Here is an 18,517-nt window from a genome sequence, read left to right as displayed (position 1 = left end):
CAATGCACGGGGTTTGCTACGTAAACACAAATGTGAAAGTAGATATAAAACGCTCAGAAAATGGTGAAACACTGTTTACCTTATTACTGTATACTGTGTATGTGCTCCACATGAGTGACATAGGTACTTATGTAGGTGGTATTTTCTTACAGTGAAAATCGTATTTCATCGCGCCATAGGAACAGAACTCCGACGTAAGTCGAGGACTCCCTGTGTGTGTGTATGTATATATCCATCCATTTTCCAACCCGCTTATCCTACTGGGTCGCGGGGAGTCTGGAGCCTATCCCGGGAGCAATGGGCATGAGGCAGGGAACAACCCTGGACAGGGGCCTAGCCCATCACAGGGCACACTCACACACCATCCACTCACACATGCACACCTATGGGCAATTTAGCAACTCCAATTAGCCTCAGCATGTTTTTGGACTGTGGGGGGGAAACCGGAGTACCCGGAGGAAACCCCACGACGACACGGGGAGAACATGCAACTCCACACACATGTGACCCAGGCGGAGACTCAAACCCAGGTCCCAGAGATGTGAGGCAACAGTGCTACCCACTGCATCACCATGTCGCTCCCTATATATATATATATATGTACTGTATGTGTGTGTGTATATACATACATACACACACATACATATATATATATAGAGGACTAAAAGGACTTTTAGGAGGGGGGCGCACCAGGGAGGCTGAGATAGCACAATATACGTTATACAGCTATAGACTGTAGGGGACAGTGTACATATGCTGGTAGTCCAGTTGGTGTAGAGATGTATACTAATGTGCAATTATCTTATGTGTTTAAGAGCAGCTGTGCAGCTACAGAATGGGAATAAAACATTTGTGTGTGCAGTCTAGTCTAGTGTGGAAGTTTTGTTTTCAGCATGGGGAATGAAGGCTATATGACGTACTGTACTTTACATACATTTCTCTGAATTCATATCTTAAACCTTTTGCAGGATGGAAGACAATAAAGCACCACATTTGTGAGTATAACTTGGAACTGTTATGTTCTATTTTATTTGTTTAAAACCTATAGTGTATGAGGTTATAATGTAGGCTATTATAAGGGTTTGGGAATATGTGTCAATAATTAAATGTAATGTTAGGCCTAGGGTACATTTAATGTTATAGACCCCTAGGAAGTAAAATAATATTTGACAGACAAATTTGTGATAGTTCTATATGGGTGTGGTATGAAAAATAATATTCGACAAACTGATGACTCTGCATGAGTTAAAAATACAGTAAGGTGTGTAATTGAGGGTCTAGCTTTAAGCAGCTAAGTAGTCTGAAGACAAGACACAAAGTAGAGTTAAGCAACTTCTGTCCCTTGGAACATTGCTAATTATTGAAGAATGGCCTCCATAAGCTAGGCTATAGAATTTATGTTGTCATTATCAACTGTGGCACAGTTTAAGGGGATGAACTACAAGGAGAATATTCTTAACACCACAAGCTTATTTTTAACAGCTTATTTTTTAACAGTGGAAACTATAAAAAATGTTAACAGAAAAGCAAGCCATTTTATTCATAGGCTGTTACCTCTGGTTTTTACTTGAATCACCAAAGTGGTGGGTAAATCTCTGAAAAGCACGTGCCAAATACGCAATCTAATACATATGGCACAGGTCAGGGGTTAATTTCTTATATCTTGCTTCTGTTACCGGAAGTGGTTGTTATGATACCATAAATTAAGTCACTGTATATTAACTTATGGTAGGGCTGTGCGATATGGCCAAAATCTGATATCCCAATACTGTTTTTGATGATATAGCACATTTAGACTATATAAAATGACCACATTGTGATTTATATACTTAACAAATAAAAGGTACTTACTCATACATGATTCTTCTTTTATTTATAATTGTTGTCCAAATTTTCAAATAAGTAAATAGAAAATTTTAAATGATAAAATATTAATGTATAAAATATAAAAAGGTAATTAGAAAACCATAAACTGTTGGAGCATGCACGGTAAAAATAAGAGCACCATAAAATATTGCACAATGTATGCATGCATGAAATCTAGTGCACATGTGACTGCAGGTCGGGCAGTGACATTACTGTCTCAAATTTCCTGCCTGTGTCTGTGCCGAGTAGAAGAATGTAAAGTGTCATCCTAAGGGCTTAAAATATAAAACTTAAGACAATTCACTTAAAGTATTGCTTTGAAGAGTGATTTGCGTTATAGTATTTTCTTACTTAGAGCATAAAATACATATTCATGTATTTGTATTACATACATTAACAATGTGTCAAGTTATATGAGTTTATCTAATATCTTAACAGCTCTGATGACATGCTAGAGTTGCTGCACCACATGCGGAGGACAACCTCCCTGCTGGCTGAGAGACTGGCCAATACTTCATCCACCTCTGCTCCACCACTGACATCCCGCTCAACCTCCTCTGCTCCACCACTGGCATCCTGCTCAACCTCCTCTGCTCCACCACTGGCATCCTGCTCAACCTCCACTGCCCCATCATCTGAATTCTGCTCATCCTTCTCTGTGCTGCCTCCACCTCAGCCATCTTCTTCTGCATTTCCATCCTCCTGTTTGCTGCCGTCCTCATCTTTGTCACCCTCCATCCTGCTTCCATCATCTTTAAGTGCATCACCATTGTGTGTTGGGAATTCACAAAGGCATCATCGTGAACCCTTTACCTCCTCTGCCTGTCCTTCCAACAGGGAAGATGATGTTCAGGCCAGTCTTACGCGGCTTTTCCGCCCACACAGTTTTCCATTGGGAGGGTGGAGAGGGATGTCCCGCAAAAGAAAAAGAGAGGTGCCCTGGACACATACGTTTGTGTGCCTCCCAGAGCCTGACTGTGTTGCTGTGCCCAATCCTGAGGAGGCTAGATATTTTGAAACATGTGGTATAGGGAGGAAAATGATAACCTTTCAGAACAACACAGGGGATCACACTTATCTCACAGAGCATTTGTACAACACCTACCCACCACTCTGTGAGGCTGGTGGTTATACACTTGCAAAGAGTGACAGAACAAAGAAATTAAGCAAAATCCCTATACCAGCATCAGGATACTGCATTGAGTACTTGAGACGTTGTGTGGACATCAAGAGATCTCCCCTCTATATAATTCCATTACAGCGGGGACTTATCTTTAGGCAGCCTGTGGTCGAGGTATACTCAGTGTTCTTTAAATTGTTTTGATTCTTTTAAATATTACTGCATGCTGTTCTGTATTTGATATCACATCTTCAATTTCAGGTCCCCCCTGTGATGGAGAGATGTTTGAAATGTGAAAAGGACTTTCCCCTCTGTGACCTGGCAAGCCATCTCAAAATATGGTAATATGCACTGTGACTGCTTAAATGCAAAAAGTGGACAAACTTCAGATTGCTAAGTAGTGGATGTTGACTTCCACTAGTTAGCTCGATCTAAGCTGTTCTTGATCAGCAAACTGGGTTTTCAGATTGTGTACTTTCTGCTGCAATTCTCAGTGGATGTTAGTGTAAATTACAATAGTATAAATTTTAAAGGTGCAGTCCTTTATCCCAGTGAAACATAGTTTTGATAACTGAACTGGACAGCCAATCAAATACACCTCTCTCTTCCGTGCTCCCGAAGCAACATTGGAGCATGAGCCTCTCTTGTTGATTGACTGCAATACTGCACAAGAAATTGTGTTTTCCATTCACCTAGAAAGGAAAATGTGCAAATTTGATGACAAGGGTGTTGTATTAATATCAAGATTGTTCATTTCACAGTCAACATTTTTTACCAGGGGGAGTTAGTATTGTTAGGGATGCACTGATCCGACATTTTCTGTCCCAATAGCGACACCTGGGTTTTGGGTATTACCCAATACTGAGTACTGATCTGATACAATTGTTCAATTAATAAGCAGTAGGCTTTGCCTCACTGTGTACAACAGACTGTTATTATTCTTTAATGTGTAAGGCAACATCAGTATAGGCGACTGTCTTACAAAACTTTTCAAGTCACCGAGCGGCTGATCAGGGGAAAGTTAACCTGCCCGACACGCTAGCTGGTAATAATACAAGGGCTGTTCTTTCGGTTTAATCCTTTATTCCAGTGGTTTTCAACCAGTGGGCCGCGGCCCCCTAGTGGGCCGCGACGGTATTGCAGTGGGGCCGCCAATTATTATTAATAGAAATTGTAATATTGTTAATATAATAAAAAATGTCTAGTCAAAATCAAATAAATCATAATTTGATATATAATTAAATAATGAGAAATTAAATAATAAACTGTTACTATGCGTTCACTATTCGAGCTCGCTGATTGGTTTAATAACAACCCGCCAACTTAGACTATCTAAAATAGTTTTGATTCATACATGCTGAAGCAGATTTAAAAATGGATAAATGGTTGACAACAGGATCGCTGAAAAGAAAAAATACAGACGTTTCTTCAGCAACAAGTAAGCCTGACACTGAAAAGCCTCAAAATAAACCTAAACGAAGATTTTTTTTTGCCTGCTCTCGATTTGCGCTTGTCACTCGAGTCTGACTCAAGTCTTGCTTTGTCCAGTGCTCCATTTCTCTGCCGGTTTTGACTGCTCGTTTCAACCCAGCTCTGCCTGTTCCCTCTGACGGCTCTTCGGCTCGCTGACGTTCTACCCGCTGCCGACCTCTGCCTGGATTTCGTTTTCCCGTTTTCGAAATGTCAACCCGAGCCTGTGGGGGCTTGCTGATCCGTTATGTATATTTTCTGTTTATTCAATACATTACCAGTTTATTCAATAAAGACAATTAACAGCCTTGCTTCCGAGTACTTAGTTAACCCGACACAAAAAGCGGGATCGTTTAAATTCTTTTGCAGTGGGCCGCTGAAACATATGTGTTTGGCTGTGTGGGCCGTGAGTTAAAAAAGGTTGGGAACCACTGCTTTATTCAGTATCAAATCCTCAAGCATCCGAAGCGTTAAACATCCTACGAGTCACCTCATGAAACATCCGTAGGATCCAAAAGTAGCAATGAAATACATTAGTTTCAAGGGCAATAATCCGTAAAAGCAAAACACATTCACTGACATTCGCGATTATATTTGTGATCACATTTGCGGTCAGCAAAAAGTAGGCTTTCCCCTATCACCCACTCACTACTGCTTCCACCTAACAAGTGATATTACTACCGCCACCACACCACATGACCCAGCACGCGCAATCACGCAAAACCTCGCCTACCCCTGTCTCCTACAATAAGGCTTAACTTAAAGCTTTCATATCTTTGTAAAATAAAATGTGACACACACATGCATACATATATAATCAAAATTCAGTGAATCTGTATACAGTGGAACCTCAGTTCTCATACTTAATCCGTTCCAGAAAGCCGAATCAATTTTTCTAAGAAATAATGTCAATTGAATTAACCTGTTCCAGACCCCCAAGTGATTGTCTATATAAACCTATACAGTTACATAACTAATGCTAAAACCATAAATAGAAAAATTAAAACCCATACATACAAATTTAACTGCACTTAAGATGTGTACTATGGAGAGCTAATGGCATACAGTAGGCGGAGATGCTATTGCCGGCACCATTCAGTTCATAAATAGTGCTGACAGGAAGTCCCATTTATCACTAAGAAGAGATTCCGTTAATCCCCCATATTTACTTCTGTGAGTCTCTAGCAAAAGATCTCCTAGTCCATAACTTATGTACGTTGTGTTTGTGCTAGTGATTTTGTTCCATAAAGTTAGGATGTTTGTCAGAGAAGAAGACAGTGCAGGAGAGTGACACATCTTACAATTTGTGCATAATTGTAATACTTCTTGCAAATTCAGCATAATGATGTGAGACATTAAAGCACTTAAACTACCATTTCAGTGAAGATGAATAACAGTAAAAATGGAAAGATAATTTTCACTTTTTATACTGTAACTGTAACGGCAATAGTTTCCAGAGAACACTGTATACAGCACAGCTACAGAATCACCCTGTAATGTGATGTGTGTCACACCTCTGACCCCGACATACCCATATCTTAAGATGAAACCTACGTCCCTGAGTGATAGCAAATTTACACATTCAGAATAAACAGATTTTGTGTAATTATGCACATTAAACAAAAATACTGGGATTACATAAATATAATAGCAAATTAAAAAGAAAAACATGCTTGCTAAATCAGCATATACTCTGCTGCTTTAATGCAAGGTGCTTGCCAAAAGTAGCCATTTAAGCTAGGTATAGGCTAATAAAGTTAAGAAAGCTTGGTGAAGAGAAATAAAAATGACATAAGTATAATGTAGGAACCAGCCTAGGCATTGATAGGAGAGGAGACTCTTGTTGCAAAATAATGGGGGCACCTCTGTTATTTGGAACTGGTTCAGTTTTAAATGATCAAAATATTTTTATTTGCATAACGGGACAGGACATGCTGCTCCTCCCAAAACTTGAAAGTAATACTGTGATATAATATCGTCACCGTCCAAAAAGTGAAAAATACGTCGTATTGCCCACCCCTATTTTCAAGTGCAGCCATGACACATGATTCTTGTTCAAATTAAAAATCAAGTTATAAACGTAATAATAGCATGTTTTAATTAAACTAACATATGACCCTAATAAAATACTGTTTTTATTGTTACCTAATTTTAAGCTAATTCCCTTTTCTTGACATCAGTGTCATCACTGACTAAATGCGTATAATTAACAGTAAGTAATTTGTCTTTCTGTTATGGCACCTCTTTTAACTATAAATTGTTTTAAATATGATTGCTGTTTGCATGCTACTTTTCAGCAGCAAAAGTTATGAAGAATATGAGGAAACCACATCACAGTGCTCAAAGGAAGGGTATGTTGCGTTTTACGAACAAATTGTTGAATTTATGTCATTCATATTGTCCTGTAAAAGTGTATTTCACATAGTTAAGCTAATATGCTTTTTGGGTTTCCATAGTGACGAAGATGAAGATCTTGCATTGGCCATCTATGAATCACTTCAGGTTGGCTTTGTTGTCTTAAACATGTGCACAGACTTAAAGTATGAAGGGGCTGTCAAAGTCAATTGCAATGGTTAAATTGGTATTTGTAATTTCTAGCATAACTGCATGGGTATTTTTTGTATTAATATCAGGTTCTCCACACCATGTGCTGTCATTGAGAATGACCCAGCTGCCTTTTGCAGATATGGGTATGTGCAGTATATTTAGCAAGTAATTCTTATTCTTAACTGTCTTGAAGTATTGTAATTGATAGTTGAGATATGTATGTGTAGGCTTGGGCTTAACCAAATTTTATAGATTATGGCCAGGGTATTTAAGGTCATGTCTTTTTTCCCTCTTAAACTTTTCTCAGCCAGTGGAAGTTCCATCTGATGGCTGTGTGGTTGTGCAGGATGAAGAGTAAGTACCCTTTAGCCTAGTAGTTCTAATGACTTCTTGAGATATGATGACTACAGTATTTAGGGGTCACACAGCTTTCGAGTACTATAGCAGTCACATCAACTCACAAGTTTCTTTATTAACTCCTTTTCTTTATTAACTCCTTAAATGCGATGCTAGAACTTTTGAATACTTAGTTTACAGTTAGAGCCCTTCGTAAACAAGAGGAAGGACAGCAACAACAGAAAAGGGTAAATCAGTCATTTGGAAGTTCTTTGACATGGCTTTCGAACAACCTGCAAATTATAGAAGATAACTGAAATTATCCTGCATTTTAACCTTTATATGCTAGGTCGTACTTCATTTGCGATATAAAGGTTAAAATGCACAGTCATGCACGTATCGTATGGGCATTTGTGCAGTCACGAATATCGATTGCCGCACGTATCGCTTTTAAAGATGAATGCATACTTGTGTATCATGTAACACCTGCTTGCTCCAGATTGGCTGTGGTAACCTGGTTGATTTGTCTTTAGATATGGCCAATCCTGAGCAAATCTAGGACCAGTATGTCAAGGTTCGGTACGGATTTGAGGTGTGGATGGCAGCATACACAGAAGACACAAGGCAGATAATCACCAGCTTTACTAATAGGGATGAAAAATGGTATAACATACACAGGAAATAAAATGTACAACCCATAAAAAAAAATACACATTAACTAAATCTGTGACCTTTAAGCTATTTATCGTCAATTTCTCTGATTAATACTAGATTCTAATTCCTATTCAACCAATTTAGAACTATTTTAAATTTAGTTAAGTTTACTTTTATAGCTAAATTTAGAATCAACCACTAATTACACTGAGATTAATTGTAACTGGGCTTAGACTACTTTAAGATTCACCAATTTCAACTTGTTTGTTGGCTACCCTTTTTAGTTCAATCCCACCGGGATGAAGGAAAAGTAAATATATACAACAATTTAGACATATGAAGTACAATCACAGTTGCAAAACAACATAAACAATTTGTCAGTCCCGCGTTCACAGTCCTACCACAAATCCGGTAGTTAATTGAACATGAGTCAAGACGAAGGTCCGTTCAATTCCGTGGGTGGCTCGCCATCGACATCCAATGACATTGAAACGTAGTTCCAGGAAGTTTTGATTCCCTCTAAAGAACCTGACAAAAGAAAAAAACTTGGCAATCGCAACCGATGTCTCGCTCTCTGGATATTCTTTCAATGTATTTGAGAAAAGAAAAAAAACTCTTTTCCCTCTTTTAAACCAAATTGTTCACTGTCTAAGAAAACTACGTGACACACTTCTTTTGGTAACCGGGAAAAAATAACCAGAACATTCCAGTTCTCCACTGATGAGTGGGCGGGGCTTCACTCACGCAAATTTAGTTTAACCCCTTAAATGCCAGATGATTTTAACCACACCGTCTCTCTGCATGTAATGCATGTTACAATCAGTTATGTCAATCCCTGATTATAACACTAGTTTGATTCTGCGTCATCTTAACAATCATTCATACATGACACCAGCTAGCATTAACAGTGTGAAACTGCGTGACTTTAGCCAGAGACAGAGCAGCATAGCTCAGTTCTCTAAAGCAGGGGTCCCCAACCACCGGGCCGTGGAGCATTTTGTGCCGGGCCACGCCAAATGGATAAGGAATCTATTTTATTTTGGAAAACACTTCCAACTGTGGCTCATAGGTGGCAATAAGGCAACGCACTTAGTGAACAATTTATATTGTAGCGCCGGGCAGACTCGAGGCATCATTAAGGCGGCGAATGACGAGCTGACAGGCTTTTTTTATTATAGCCCTGAACAGACGTACCACAGCCACATAAACAGCACCAAATCAAGCGTAACGAGAGGAACACAGGGAAGTCAGACGCTGGCCTGTCTGGTACACACAGGGTGGGGAGCTTACTCAATGCTAAGGACATGCGAGGATCAAACAGGGTACACAAAATACAAGGGTGACATACCAGCCACAGTCAGGAATAAACCCACTCCAACAACAGAACATGGGGCTATTTACACACCACCCATGAACATGCTGGGAAATGCTGATCCCTGCCGGTACTGCAAAATATTGCGCGCTTCATTTTTGTTCTTTTGTTACACGTCTCCGCACCCTGCCCCAACCCGGTCCGTGGAAAAAATAACGGAATGAAACCGGTCCATGGTGGCGAAAAGGTTGGGGACCACTGCTCTAAAGGGCTAGAAAGGCTATGAAACAACAGATAGCAAACTTAACAGTACTCAGTCACTCGGATTTTTAAGAAAGAAAGTACAAGTTGTACACTATTATACACTAATGTAACCCTAATCGTCACAAAAAATCTTATTTTATTTTTGCAGACCCCACATTGTTATTTCAGATGATGGGAACCTCGAGGAGAAAGAGAGCGAGTAAGTGGAATCCTGAAGTACACCTACTAACAAGGCCATCAGTTAGCTTGGGCTTTCCAGCTAATGAGAAATGTTCATTACACTCTGTGACAACGGCAGTCTTACAACATCATCACGTCATATTGTTGGCTCTCAGTCTTAACTGTGTTCCCTATTAGACTGTATGATCTAACATTGGTTGTATGACAAATGGATCGGTAAAAATGCCTCGTGAAACATGATTGAGCTACAATGCAGCCAGAAGGGGGATGGGTGCTTGTCATTCGCCTGCGTAGAATTTTGTCAAGCAAATGTGTGTGTGTGTGTTTTACTCTCCAAAGTAAAAGGCAGTGGAGTTGAACTGTTCTTGTGTGTCCCATGTAAAATCACCCCTTCTCTGTTTTGTCAAACTGGTGCTTATATTGTGCATTGTCATTCCATTTGAAACTGTTATTAGAGTTATTAGATTCTTATTAGAGAGAATGATCTGTTCGTAGCACTCAGTCTTTCATAATAGGACAGTTTGGCCAAATGTATTGAACAGCAGGAAAAATAGTGCAATAGCTACAATAAACTCTGTAACCTGTAAATTAATAGTAATCTTAATCTGATTCACTTACTGTCTGTGCATGTATCTGAGGATTGGCTGCTGAAGAGCCTGGTGATTGCATTTGAGCTTGATTTAGGTAAAATGTTAATATAGTGACATTGGCTGGTGCCATTATATTATATATAAATACAATACCAACTTTGACAACATGGTGTTCAGTTATTTTAACATTTTTTGTCTTAATTTCCTACTGAGTAACAGTTTTGCACATACATGACTGCTATGATAAGAATTGGTGTAATAACATTAGCTGAGTGGAAATATGATTGCAAAAGTAACTTTTGTTTTTGCAGGCCTGATGTGATGTCAATATTAAAAAACATCAGCAGCCAGCTGGACACAGGAGAACACCCACAGTCCAACAATGTAAACGTTACGCGGGACTCTGTACTGGAGAGTGCCTTCAGAACCTTCAGGAGGCAGAGGTTTTCTCCAGCTCATCGCCTCAACGTTGTTTTTGTTGACACTGATGGCATCACCGAGGGGGCTGTAGATGACGGCGGGCCAACAAGGGAATTCCTTCGCTTGCTGGTCGTGGCAATTAAGGACAGCATTTATTTTTACGGACAGGAAGACAAGAAAAACTTGTCTTTGGTGTCCCGTGGTATGCAGCACTCATTTTTATACACACACAGACACACACACATGCATATGTAACCTCCACAGTTTACTTGTTTAAACATTCACTGACAATTTGTTTATCAACTGACCAACACATACTGTGTCTATATAAATATACACACAGCTGGCCAGAACATTGAAGTCCATTTGTGTCTGGTTGTATACCTTTTCTTGTTTTACAATTTGTTTCAGCTTTGGATGCTGGGGAATACAGATTTGTTGGACAGATGCTGTCTGTAGCCCTTATACATGGAGGCATCAAGCCATCCTTTTTTTCAGAGCGCCTGTATTGCTCTGTCTCCAGTCTTCCAACTCCTCAAATCAGTGTTGAGGAGGTGGAAGACTGGGAACTTTGGGAGAAGCTGCAAAAGGTAAATATCACCTCAAGTGTCATCACATGGAGGGATAAGTGGGAAAACATTCATTTTGGATGTTTTGATTTAGGGATAGTTGGTTTAAGTATGTTTGGCAAGTTCATCATCACAGATTTTAGCAAACTTTGCTTATGTTAGAATGTGACATATGCCATATATTTTCCAATAAGGTGTCATTACATTTATTGTGCCCTTCAGGACTACCATTAACAAATGTATTGCTGAATATCCGTTTGTCATATAGATACAAGATGCAGAAACACTGCAGGATGCTCGCGATGCAGTTATGGAGGCTTCTAGTTTACTGGGGTTGCTTGGATGTCCTGGGTTTTTAAACACAATGGAACAAAGACATGCCCTTGTACAGGAAGCTGCAAGGGCCTATGTTGAAGGGCGAACACAAAAGGCCTTGGAGCAGTAAGTAACAAATGATCACAAAATTTCTTTCCCTTCCGTAGTCAATTTTTCTGTTTTAGGCTGTTGTGCATGAGGCAAGTTAAGATTTATTTTTTTAATATTTGACAAATTCCATTAGAGCTGTATTGAACACACTATGTCATGAAGAATAATACATGTCATAAAGAATAATAGAGTGATGTAATAATATTAATAATGTGTATATTGAGGGTCAGGCCATTTTCCCACAATTATACTAATGAATGCTATCACTGATGTCCCAGCTTCGTGGCTACATTTATCCTTACAATAGTAAGTACCCTTATGATGACAATATGCACCCACTGTGTTGTTGCGACCAATATAACCCTAACATTAGGTGGGTCACCCCCTTGATCTGGGTTTTGCTCAAAGTTTCTACCTATTAAAAGGGAGTATTTCCTTGCAAGCTTTGCCTGCGAGTTTGCACTAGGGGGATTTCAGGCATTTATTGATGGTATTATATAAATCTATATATTGAGTTACACAAAATTGTGATATGTGAATTGTAAAAGCTTTATAATAGGGAGAAAAACATCCTTATAGCATCATGCTAATCAGGACAAAAAGGGCATATGGCCAGTGACGACAATAGGCTGCCCGTCAATCATGTGTCTAAGACAAGGCAGAATATGTGGAAGGAATCTTGCTTTACTGTTGCATTATGAAAACAAAACACAATTTTTTTTTTTTTTTTAATACTTCTCTGCTCTGTCAGGTTGGTGGATGGATTAAAACCCCTGGGGGTTGCAGAAGCCATTGTGAAGCACCCAGGAACATTAAAACCTCTCTTCGTTGGTGGCCCAAAACGTCTAGAAATGCAGGACCTCCTGGACCTCTTCAGTATCTGCTTTTCAGATCCTGGGAGTAACAGGAGGAGATTAGAAAACCGAGCAATGATGTTTTGGAAGGACTGGCTGATTGAGGTGGATGGTATGTTATATGTCTTCTTTATTGTGCAATGCTTAAAATGTTCACATATATTCATGCTAGGTGTGATATAGTTTTATCTTAGTTGTTCTCGTACCGTTTTATGTGTTTTTCACTTGTGATTTGTGCTGCTGTGAAGTGATTATGTAACTTCTTTCCGTTTCTGTTTTCCTTCTCCTTTAGAGGGAACTAGGCCTGTGACCCTGGAGCAAATCCTTATATTTGCTTCAGGGACTGACAGCATACCCCCACTTGGGTTTTCCCACCGTCCTAATATTGAATTTCTCCATTGTAATGATGGGAATCAGAAACTATTCCCAGAAGCCAATACGTGTCAGGTGATACTGCGCCTGCCCCTGCATCCCTCATACTCAATCTTTGTAGAGTATGTGGAGTCAGGGATTCTACAGTCACCAACATTTGGATTTATTTGAATCCTTATGAAGGTAAAACAGTCTCTTCCTTTCACTGCTGTGTCATGTAATGCATATCATCTATGACCATTCTTTATTTGCCATTAATAGAATCAAGGGTTTCTTAAGCAGTATGGAAAAGTATGGAATTTGATTTTAGTAATTACCAAGCCTGGATAAATATGAAAAAAAAGGGTATAGAAAAATATTTGTTTCCAGAACTCTTGCCCCATTCTGTTGTCTAAAATAAAAAATCATTTCTAGGGCTGTCACAATCGTAAAATTGAAGTCGACATTTTAAGCCTTACCTAAACTGTTCCCAAAACGTTGGAAGCATAGAATTATCCAAGATGTCTTGGTATTATGAAACATTAAGAGTTCTCTTCACTGGAACTAAGGGGCCAAGTCCAGCCCCTAATAAACAACCCCATACCATTATCCCTCCTCCTACAAACTTTACAGCTGGCACAGTGCAGTCAGGCAGGTAATGCTTTTGTGGTATCCGCCAAACCTAGACTCATACATCAGACTGGCAAACAGAGAAGTGTGATTTGTCACTACACAGAACATGTTTCCACTGCTCCAGAGTCCAGTGATGGCGTGCTTTACATGACTGTGTCTGACACTTGGCATTGCGCTTGGTGATGTGAGGAATATGGAAGTATTCATTTGTCTTATCTGTTTTCCAGAGTCCATCGTATCTGCTCCTCCTGGGATATTTGTGTTGAATTACAGATGAATCCTTCACTGTGAAGTAAATCAATGTTCTTTCTATTAACATTGAAATGTTTTGCACTTCAGGTTGACGTATGTAGTGGTGGTATTCTACTACATGTTAAATAAATATTTTCTTTGTTCTTCCTTTGCTTCATTTCTCTTCCCCCTCTGATAGGCTACACATGAAAAAACTTTCAGGTAAACAATAGTAGGCTTTCTTCTTAAGATGGTATGAAGTGGGCTATTCATCTATCTATCAGTCTGTCTATCTATCTATCTATCTATCTATCTATCTATCTGACTCTTAACAAAAAGGATGTTTAGTGAAAACGTCCTACAAACAAGTAAGAACAGAAGTTTCAGCATTACATAGCAAAACAATCACAATAACCAATCTTTCCAAGCCAGAAATTGAGGGCCTTGATTCAGTTTCATTGGAACTTTGTTTCATGGAGATGTACAAAGGATCAGTTATGTACAGTACCTTGGTATAACCAGACCCAAATTCATTAACAGCAATAAGCTGGAACTCATTGGCATGTTGAGCCAGGCTATCAATTACCAGCTTTTCTTAAAAATGTTAGGCTGCCACGCAATTAAATGCTAGTATGCCACACAATTGCATGGTCTGCAGTCACAAAGAGGCAGCCTAAATACACTGGAATGGATTCTCAGTGCTTGATGGTGAATATCCCTAATTAGCACCTTCACACTTTGTGCTTTAATTTTCAATCCTGAACTACAGGCACCAGTCTATGCTGTTACTCAGTTTATTGCACAACTAAATAAAAATATTTTTGCAAAGGATATGAGAAATTAAACAGCCCAAGTAAACGAATTCAAGTCAAAGTTTATTTGTATGGCACGTTTTCATACACAAAGCCAAAGTGTTGAACAGTATTAAAAATGCAGAATAAAATTAAACCGAAGGATAAAAAGGCACTAGAAAATGAATAAATAATAAAATGAAAATATATTGAATGATTCCTGTATTGCAGAATAATAAAGCAGAACGACATGCACAACAATATAAAATGGGGAAAATTAAACGGAACTAGAATCAAAACGACAGCAAGACAACCGTCGTAGCAACACAAGAAACATCAGAACGACGTTTTTAACAACAAACGACAAGGAAGACGACACATCAGGACGGCATTTATAACGACGCAGACAAACGACACATCAGGACGACATTCATAACGACGCAGACAAACGACACATCAGGACGACATTCACAACGACGCAGACAAACGACAAGACGACACACCAAGATGACATATTTTTGGCACTAATGGAACCCCATAGACTAGAGGTGTCGAGCCTTGATTGTACTTTCCCCGTCCATGAGTGCCACAAGGGCACCAACTGCGCATGCACTGGGAAACCAAAATGTTACCTTATGTACTGTTTTAAAATTCTAATTAAGGAAAATATTAAGGAAGTATAAACAAAAAAAATTACTGTGTTTTTACACAGTCTCCACTTTCTTCAGTGGGAAACAATCGGACACACAGCTCACAAACAGCTGTTTATTAGTAAATTCACCACGCAAATGTCACAAGCAATGTAGTTAGCCTACTGAAATTTTTGGTCCCGTTTTCCTTGAGCAGCCACACACACCACTTTTCTTGCTTTCCACACCAAACTTATGCTTAGAATGCTGCCTCGTTAGGAGGGGGTTGGGATCACACCTAGGCTGTTGTTCTAGACTGTCTATCGAATGTCTCTCCAGACGAAATGGAAACACAAAACGGCGAGGCGGAGGCACAACACTCCCTGCTTGGGCAGGCTGTGTAAAGGTGTAACTTCATCTAGACACACAGGATATTTATTTTCTGACGAATTTACTGTAAATACACACTCCATACAGCTGTTGATTTACCAAAAAGAGGTTTTGTGTTTTTCGTGCTGTGATTCACTTGGTAAAAATACAGATCCTGCGCTGTTTATTGTAAAAGCGTACACTTCCACACGGCTTTGTTGACAAAAATCCATCGCAGCATACATCGTTTTTATAAAATGCAATGCATATTCATTCATTAACAATGTGCGCCTACATTTTTTGTTTACATTGTGGAATTAGTTTCAGCTAAGACTCATAATATAGATGGTGGAAGGCTACTCGTTATATGAATTGGTTTTGGCTAAATCATTCAAACTAACAATAGACTGTGTCACTGTTGAGAGAGGGTTGGGAGGTGTTAGATGTTGGATATTTCGCAGGCTAGGTGTTGAGCCTTGATTGTACTTTCCGCGTCCTTGATTATGACGCTATGCTGCGAGGGCACCAACTACCCATGCACTGGGAAACCTGTTAGCTTACGTACCGTTTTAAAAAATCGAAAACCTTATTAATGTATAAACCAAAAAAATAATGACTATGTTTGACATATTCTCTAAGGTCTTCAATGGAAAACAATCAGTTATCAATCACAAGCAACTGTTTATTAGGAAATTCATTACGCAAATGTCTCAAGCAACGCAGTTACTGAATATTTTTGAATGCGTGAACTAACTTCAATATCTCAGTCAGTGCTTGTTGCAAAAATACATAAATAAAATCTCACAAATAACACAATAAATCACAACACGCTGAATTTTTTTATCCTGTTCTCATCGAGCGGCCGCACGCACCACTTTCTTGCTTTCCGCGCTTTTAATGTTTTAATGTTTAATGTTAATGCTTTAACGTTGTCAGTATGAACGAACGAACGAATCGATGTAATTTTCTCATACCGTCAAATAGAGTGCAAAGCCTTCATATATTATAGATCATATACATTATTCAGTATAATGCCTAAATAAATTTCTTCATCCAATTTCCTCAAAGTTCTCTGAAGTGGGTGAATCTGAATACAAAAGAAAGTTCTGACAAACCTTCACATTATCCAAGACATAAAATAAAGACTAAAAACAAATACTATGAAACTAGTCTTTTTCAGATTATTTTCTCATTCGACTCGGAGACTATCAACATAGAAATGAATGACTCACTGGCCGAACGCACCCTGATCTTATAACCAAATTATTTTCTTAGTGCAAGAGGCGCCATCTAGCGATCATTATGTGTCAGTAACAGTGTCCCTGTCTAAAGACTTAAGGTGCTTTCAGACCGAACGCGGCATGCGCTGCGCTTTGCTCTGAAACCCATTATTTTCTATGGCTTGCGCGGCGCAAGAGCGGCGCAAGAGCAACGCGGCGCTGCGCCGAGCAAAGCGCAAGCGTGGCGCAGCGCGCCGCCGCGCGCTACTCGGCGACCTTGTGCGCGCACCGCGGTCAAAGTTGAAATTTGTTGAACTTTGACCGCTGCGCGCCGTGACGCATTTTCGCGCGACCAATAGAATCAAAGCATAAACGCGGGCTAGTTTTTTATTTTATTTTTTATTGTTTTAAACGCGGGCTAGTGTTCGGTCTGCCCCTTCGAAGCACACACACACACACACATACACACACGATGGAGGAAAAACTGATTTTAGCAGTGTCTGAGTGTCCAGAAATATACAATACCACACTCTAGTCTTACTGGGATGTGGGGAGGAAGATAATATGTTGGAGAAAGATTTCTCTAGATATAGGCATGCCAGGTGTGTTTTGTTGCTTATTGTTAGCAGTATATATGACTGAAATAGCATGTGATGTCTACAGGCTAATTTAGGTTTATTAATTGAAATAATGAGGTATGGTTTTCATAGGTATAGGGCTTCAGGATACCTCCTTGAAATGACCCTTTGCTGTTTGAGATGTCTTAAAACATATTTTATCTTTAAACTTGACATATTTTCTCCACTTTAATAGAGGACGAATGTAAAAAGACTTGGAAGAATCTCAGGGACAGGTATATAAAGGAGAGGAAGAAAGTCAGGGAGAAGAAGAGTGGTGCAGGGGCAGAACATAAAACAACCTGGAAGTTCTTCCTGATCATGAGCTTCCTGGAGCCTTATGTTAGGGAGAGGGCCACCTCCTCCAATATGTCCCCACCCTCAGAAAGTAGACCCTCCAGTCCCCAGGCCACCTCAGCTCCTTTGCCAGCATCATCAGATGGTACCCCTTCTGATGAACCTTTCAGTCTTTATTTGACTGAAGTGCTCCCCAACACCCAGACTACCTCTTCACCTCTGACTGAGTTGGCACCTGAGCCTTTATTTCTGGCCCCTGCTGCATCCCAGGAGCCTGGCCCATCCCCCTGCACCCCAAGGGCTTCCACAGCACCCTCTATTTTGGGGTCAAGGCAAAGAATGAGAAGGAAGAGGGATGAGTTTGAGGACAAACTTTTGAAAGTTATTGAACAGCCCACAGATGAGGACGAGCTATTTCTTTTAAGCCTAGCCCCTCGTTTGAGAAACCTGCCACCAGAAAGGAGAAGTGAAGTAAAAATAGAGTTCCTTACAATTTTACACAGGGCAGAGTTTTCAAAGTGAGTTCCTAAAGTAAATTTGTTCTTGAGTGTTTATCATTGTTATTGTTATTTATTCATGTTCATGATTGATGTTCATGTTAATTGTTGAAAGAAATGAGTTCATTATTTTTTTTTATATATTTTGATTATTTATTTAGATGTAATGTGCATCAGCAACAGTATTATTATGGTTATTATTAAAAGGTGGTGTAGCAGACAATCCATGTTGCATTCTTCTGGTGAGGTGATTTTTACTAACTTAGTTGAGATC

General features: G+C 39.5%; 1 protein-coding gene across 4 annotated transcripts in view; it reads left to right on the top strand.

The window, feature by feature from the left end:
• LOC111856875 (G2/M phase-specific E3 ubiquitin-protein ligase-like) overlaps positions 1-15,242 on the top strand; it is a 30,120-nt gene extending 14,878 nt beyond the window's left edge. For 3 of the 4 annotated variants that reach the window (XM_072716550.1, XM_072716553.1, XM_072716551.1), the window contains 10 exons: positions 6,754-6,807; positions 6,913-6,958; positions 7,311-7,357; positions 9,718-9,768; positions 10,651-10,961; positions 11,171-11,349; positions 11,597-11,769; positions 12,506-12,720; positions 12,901-13,163; positions 13,820-13,948. In XM_072716550.1, coding sequence (XP_072572651.1) covers positions 6,754-6,807; positions 6,913-6,958; positions 7,311-7,357; positions 9,718-9,768; positions 10,651-10,961; positions 11,171-11,349; positions 11,597-11,769; positions 12,506-12,720; positions 12,901-13,151 — 1,327 coding nt within the window. In that variant the 3' untranslated portion in view covers positions 13,152-13,163; positions 13,820-13,948. Of the gene's footprint in view, positions 1-6,753; positions 6,808-6,912; positions 6,959-7,310; positions 7,358-9,717; positions 9,769-10,650; positions 10,962-11,170; positions 11,350-11,596; positions 11,770-12,505; positions 12,721-12,900; positions 13,164-13,819; positions 13,949-14,845 lie in introns of those variants that run through there. The other variant, XR_011993032.1, reaches the window with a different exon arrangement.
• The last annotated feature ends 3,275 nt before the right edge of the window (positions 15,243-18,517 follow it).

This window comes from Paramormyrops kingsleyae, chromosome 9 (assembly GCF_048594095.1).
Source record: "Paramormyrops kingsleyae isolate MSU_618 chromosome 9, PKINGS_0.4, whole genome shotgun sequence".
NCBI lineage: Eukaryota > Metazoa > Chordata > Actinopteri > Osteoglossiformes > Mormyridae > Paramormyrops > Paramormyrops kingsleyae.
The sequence above is the reverse complement of the archived record's forward strand: the minus strand, read 5'-3'. Positions and strand labels throughout refer to the sequence as shown.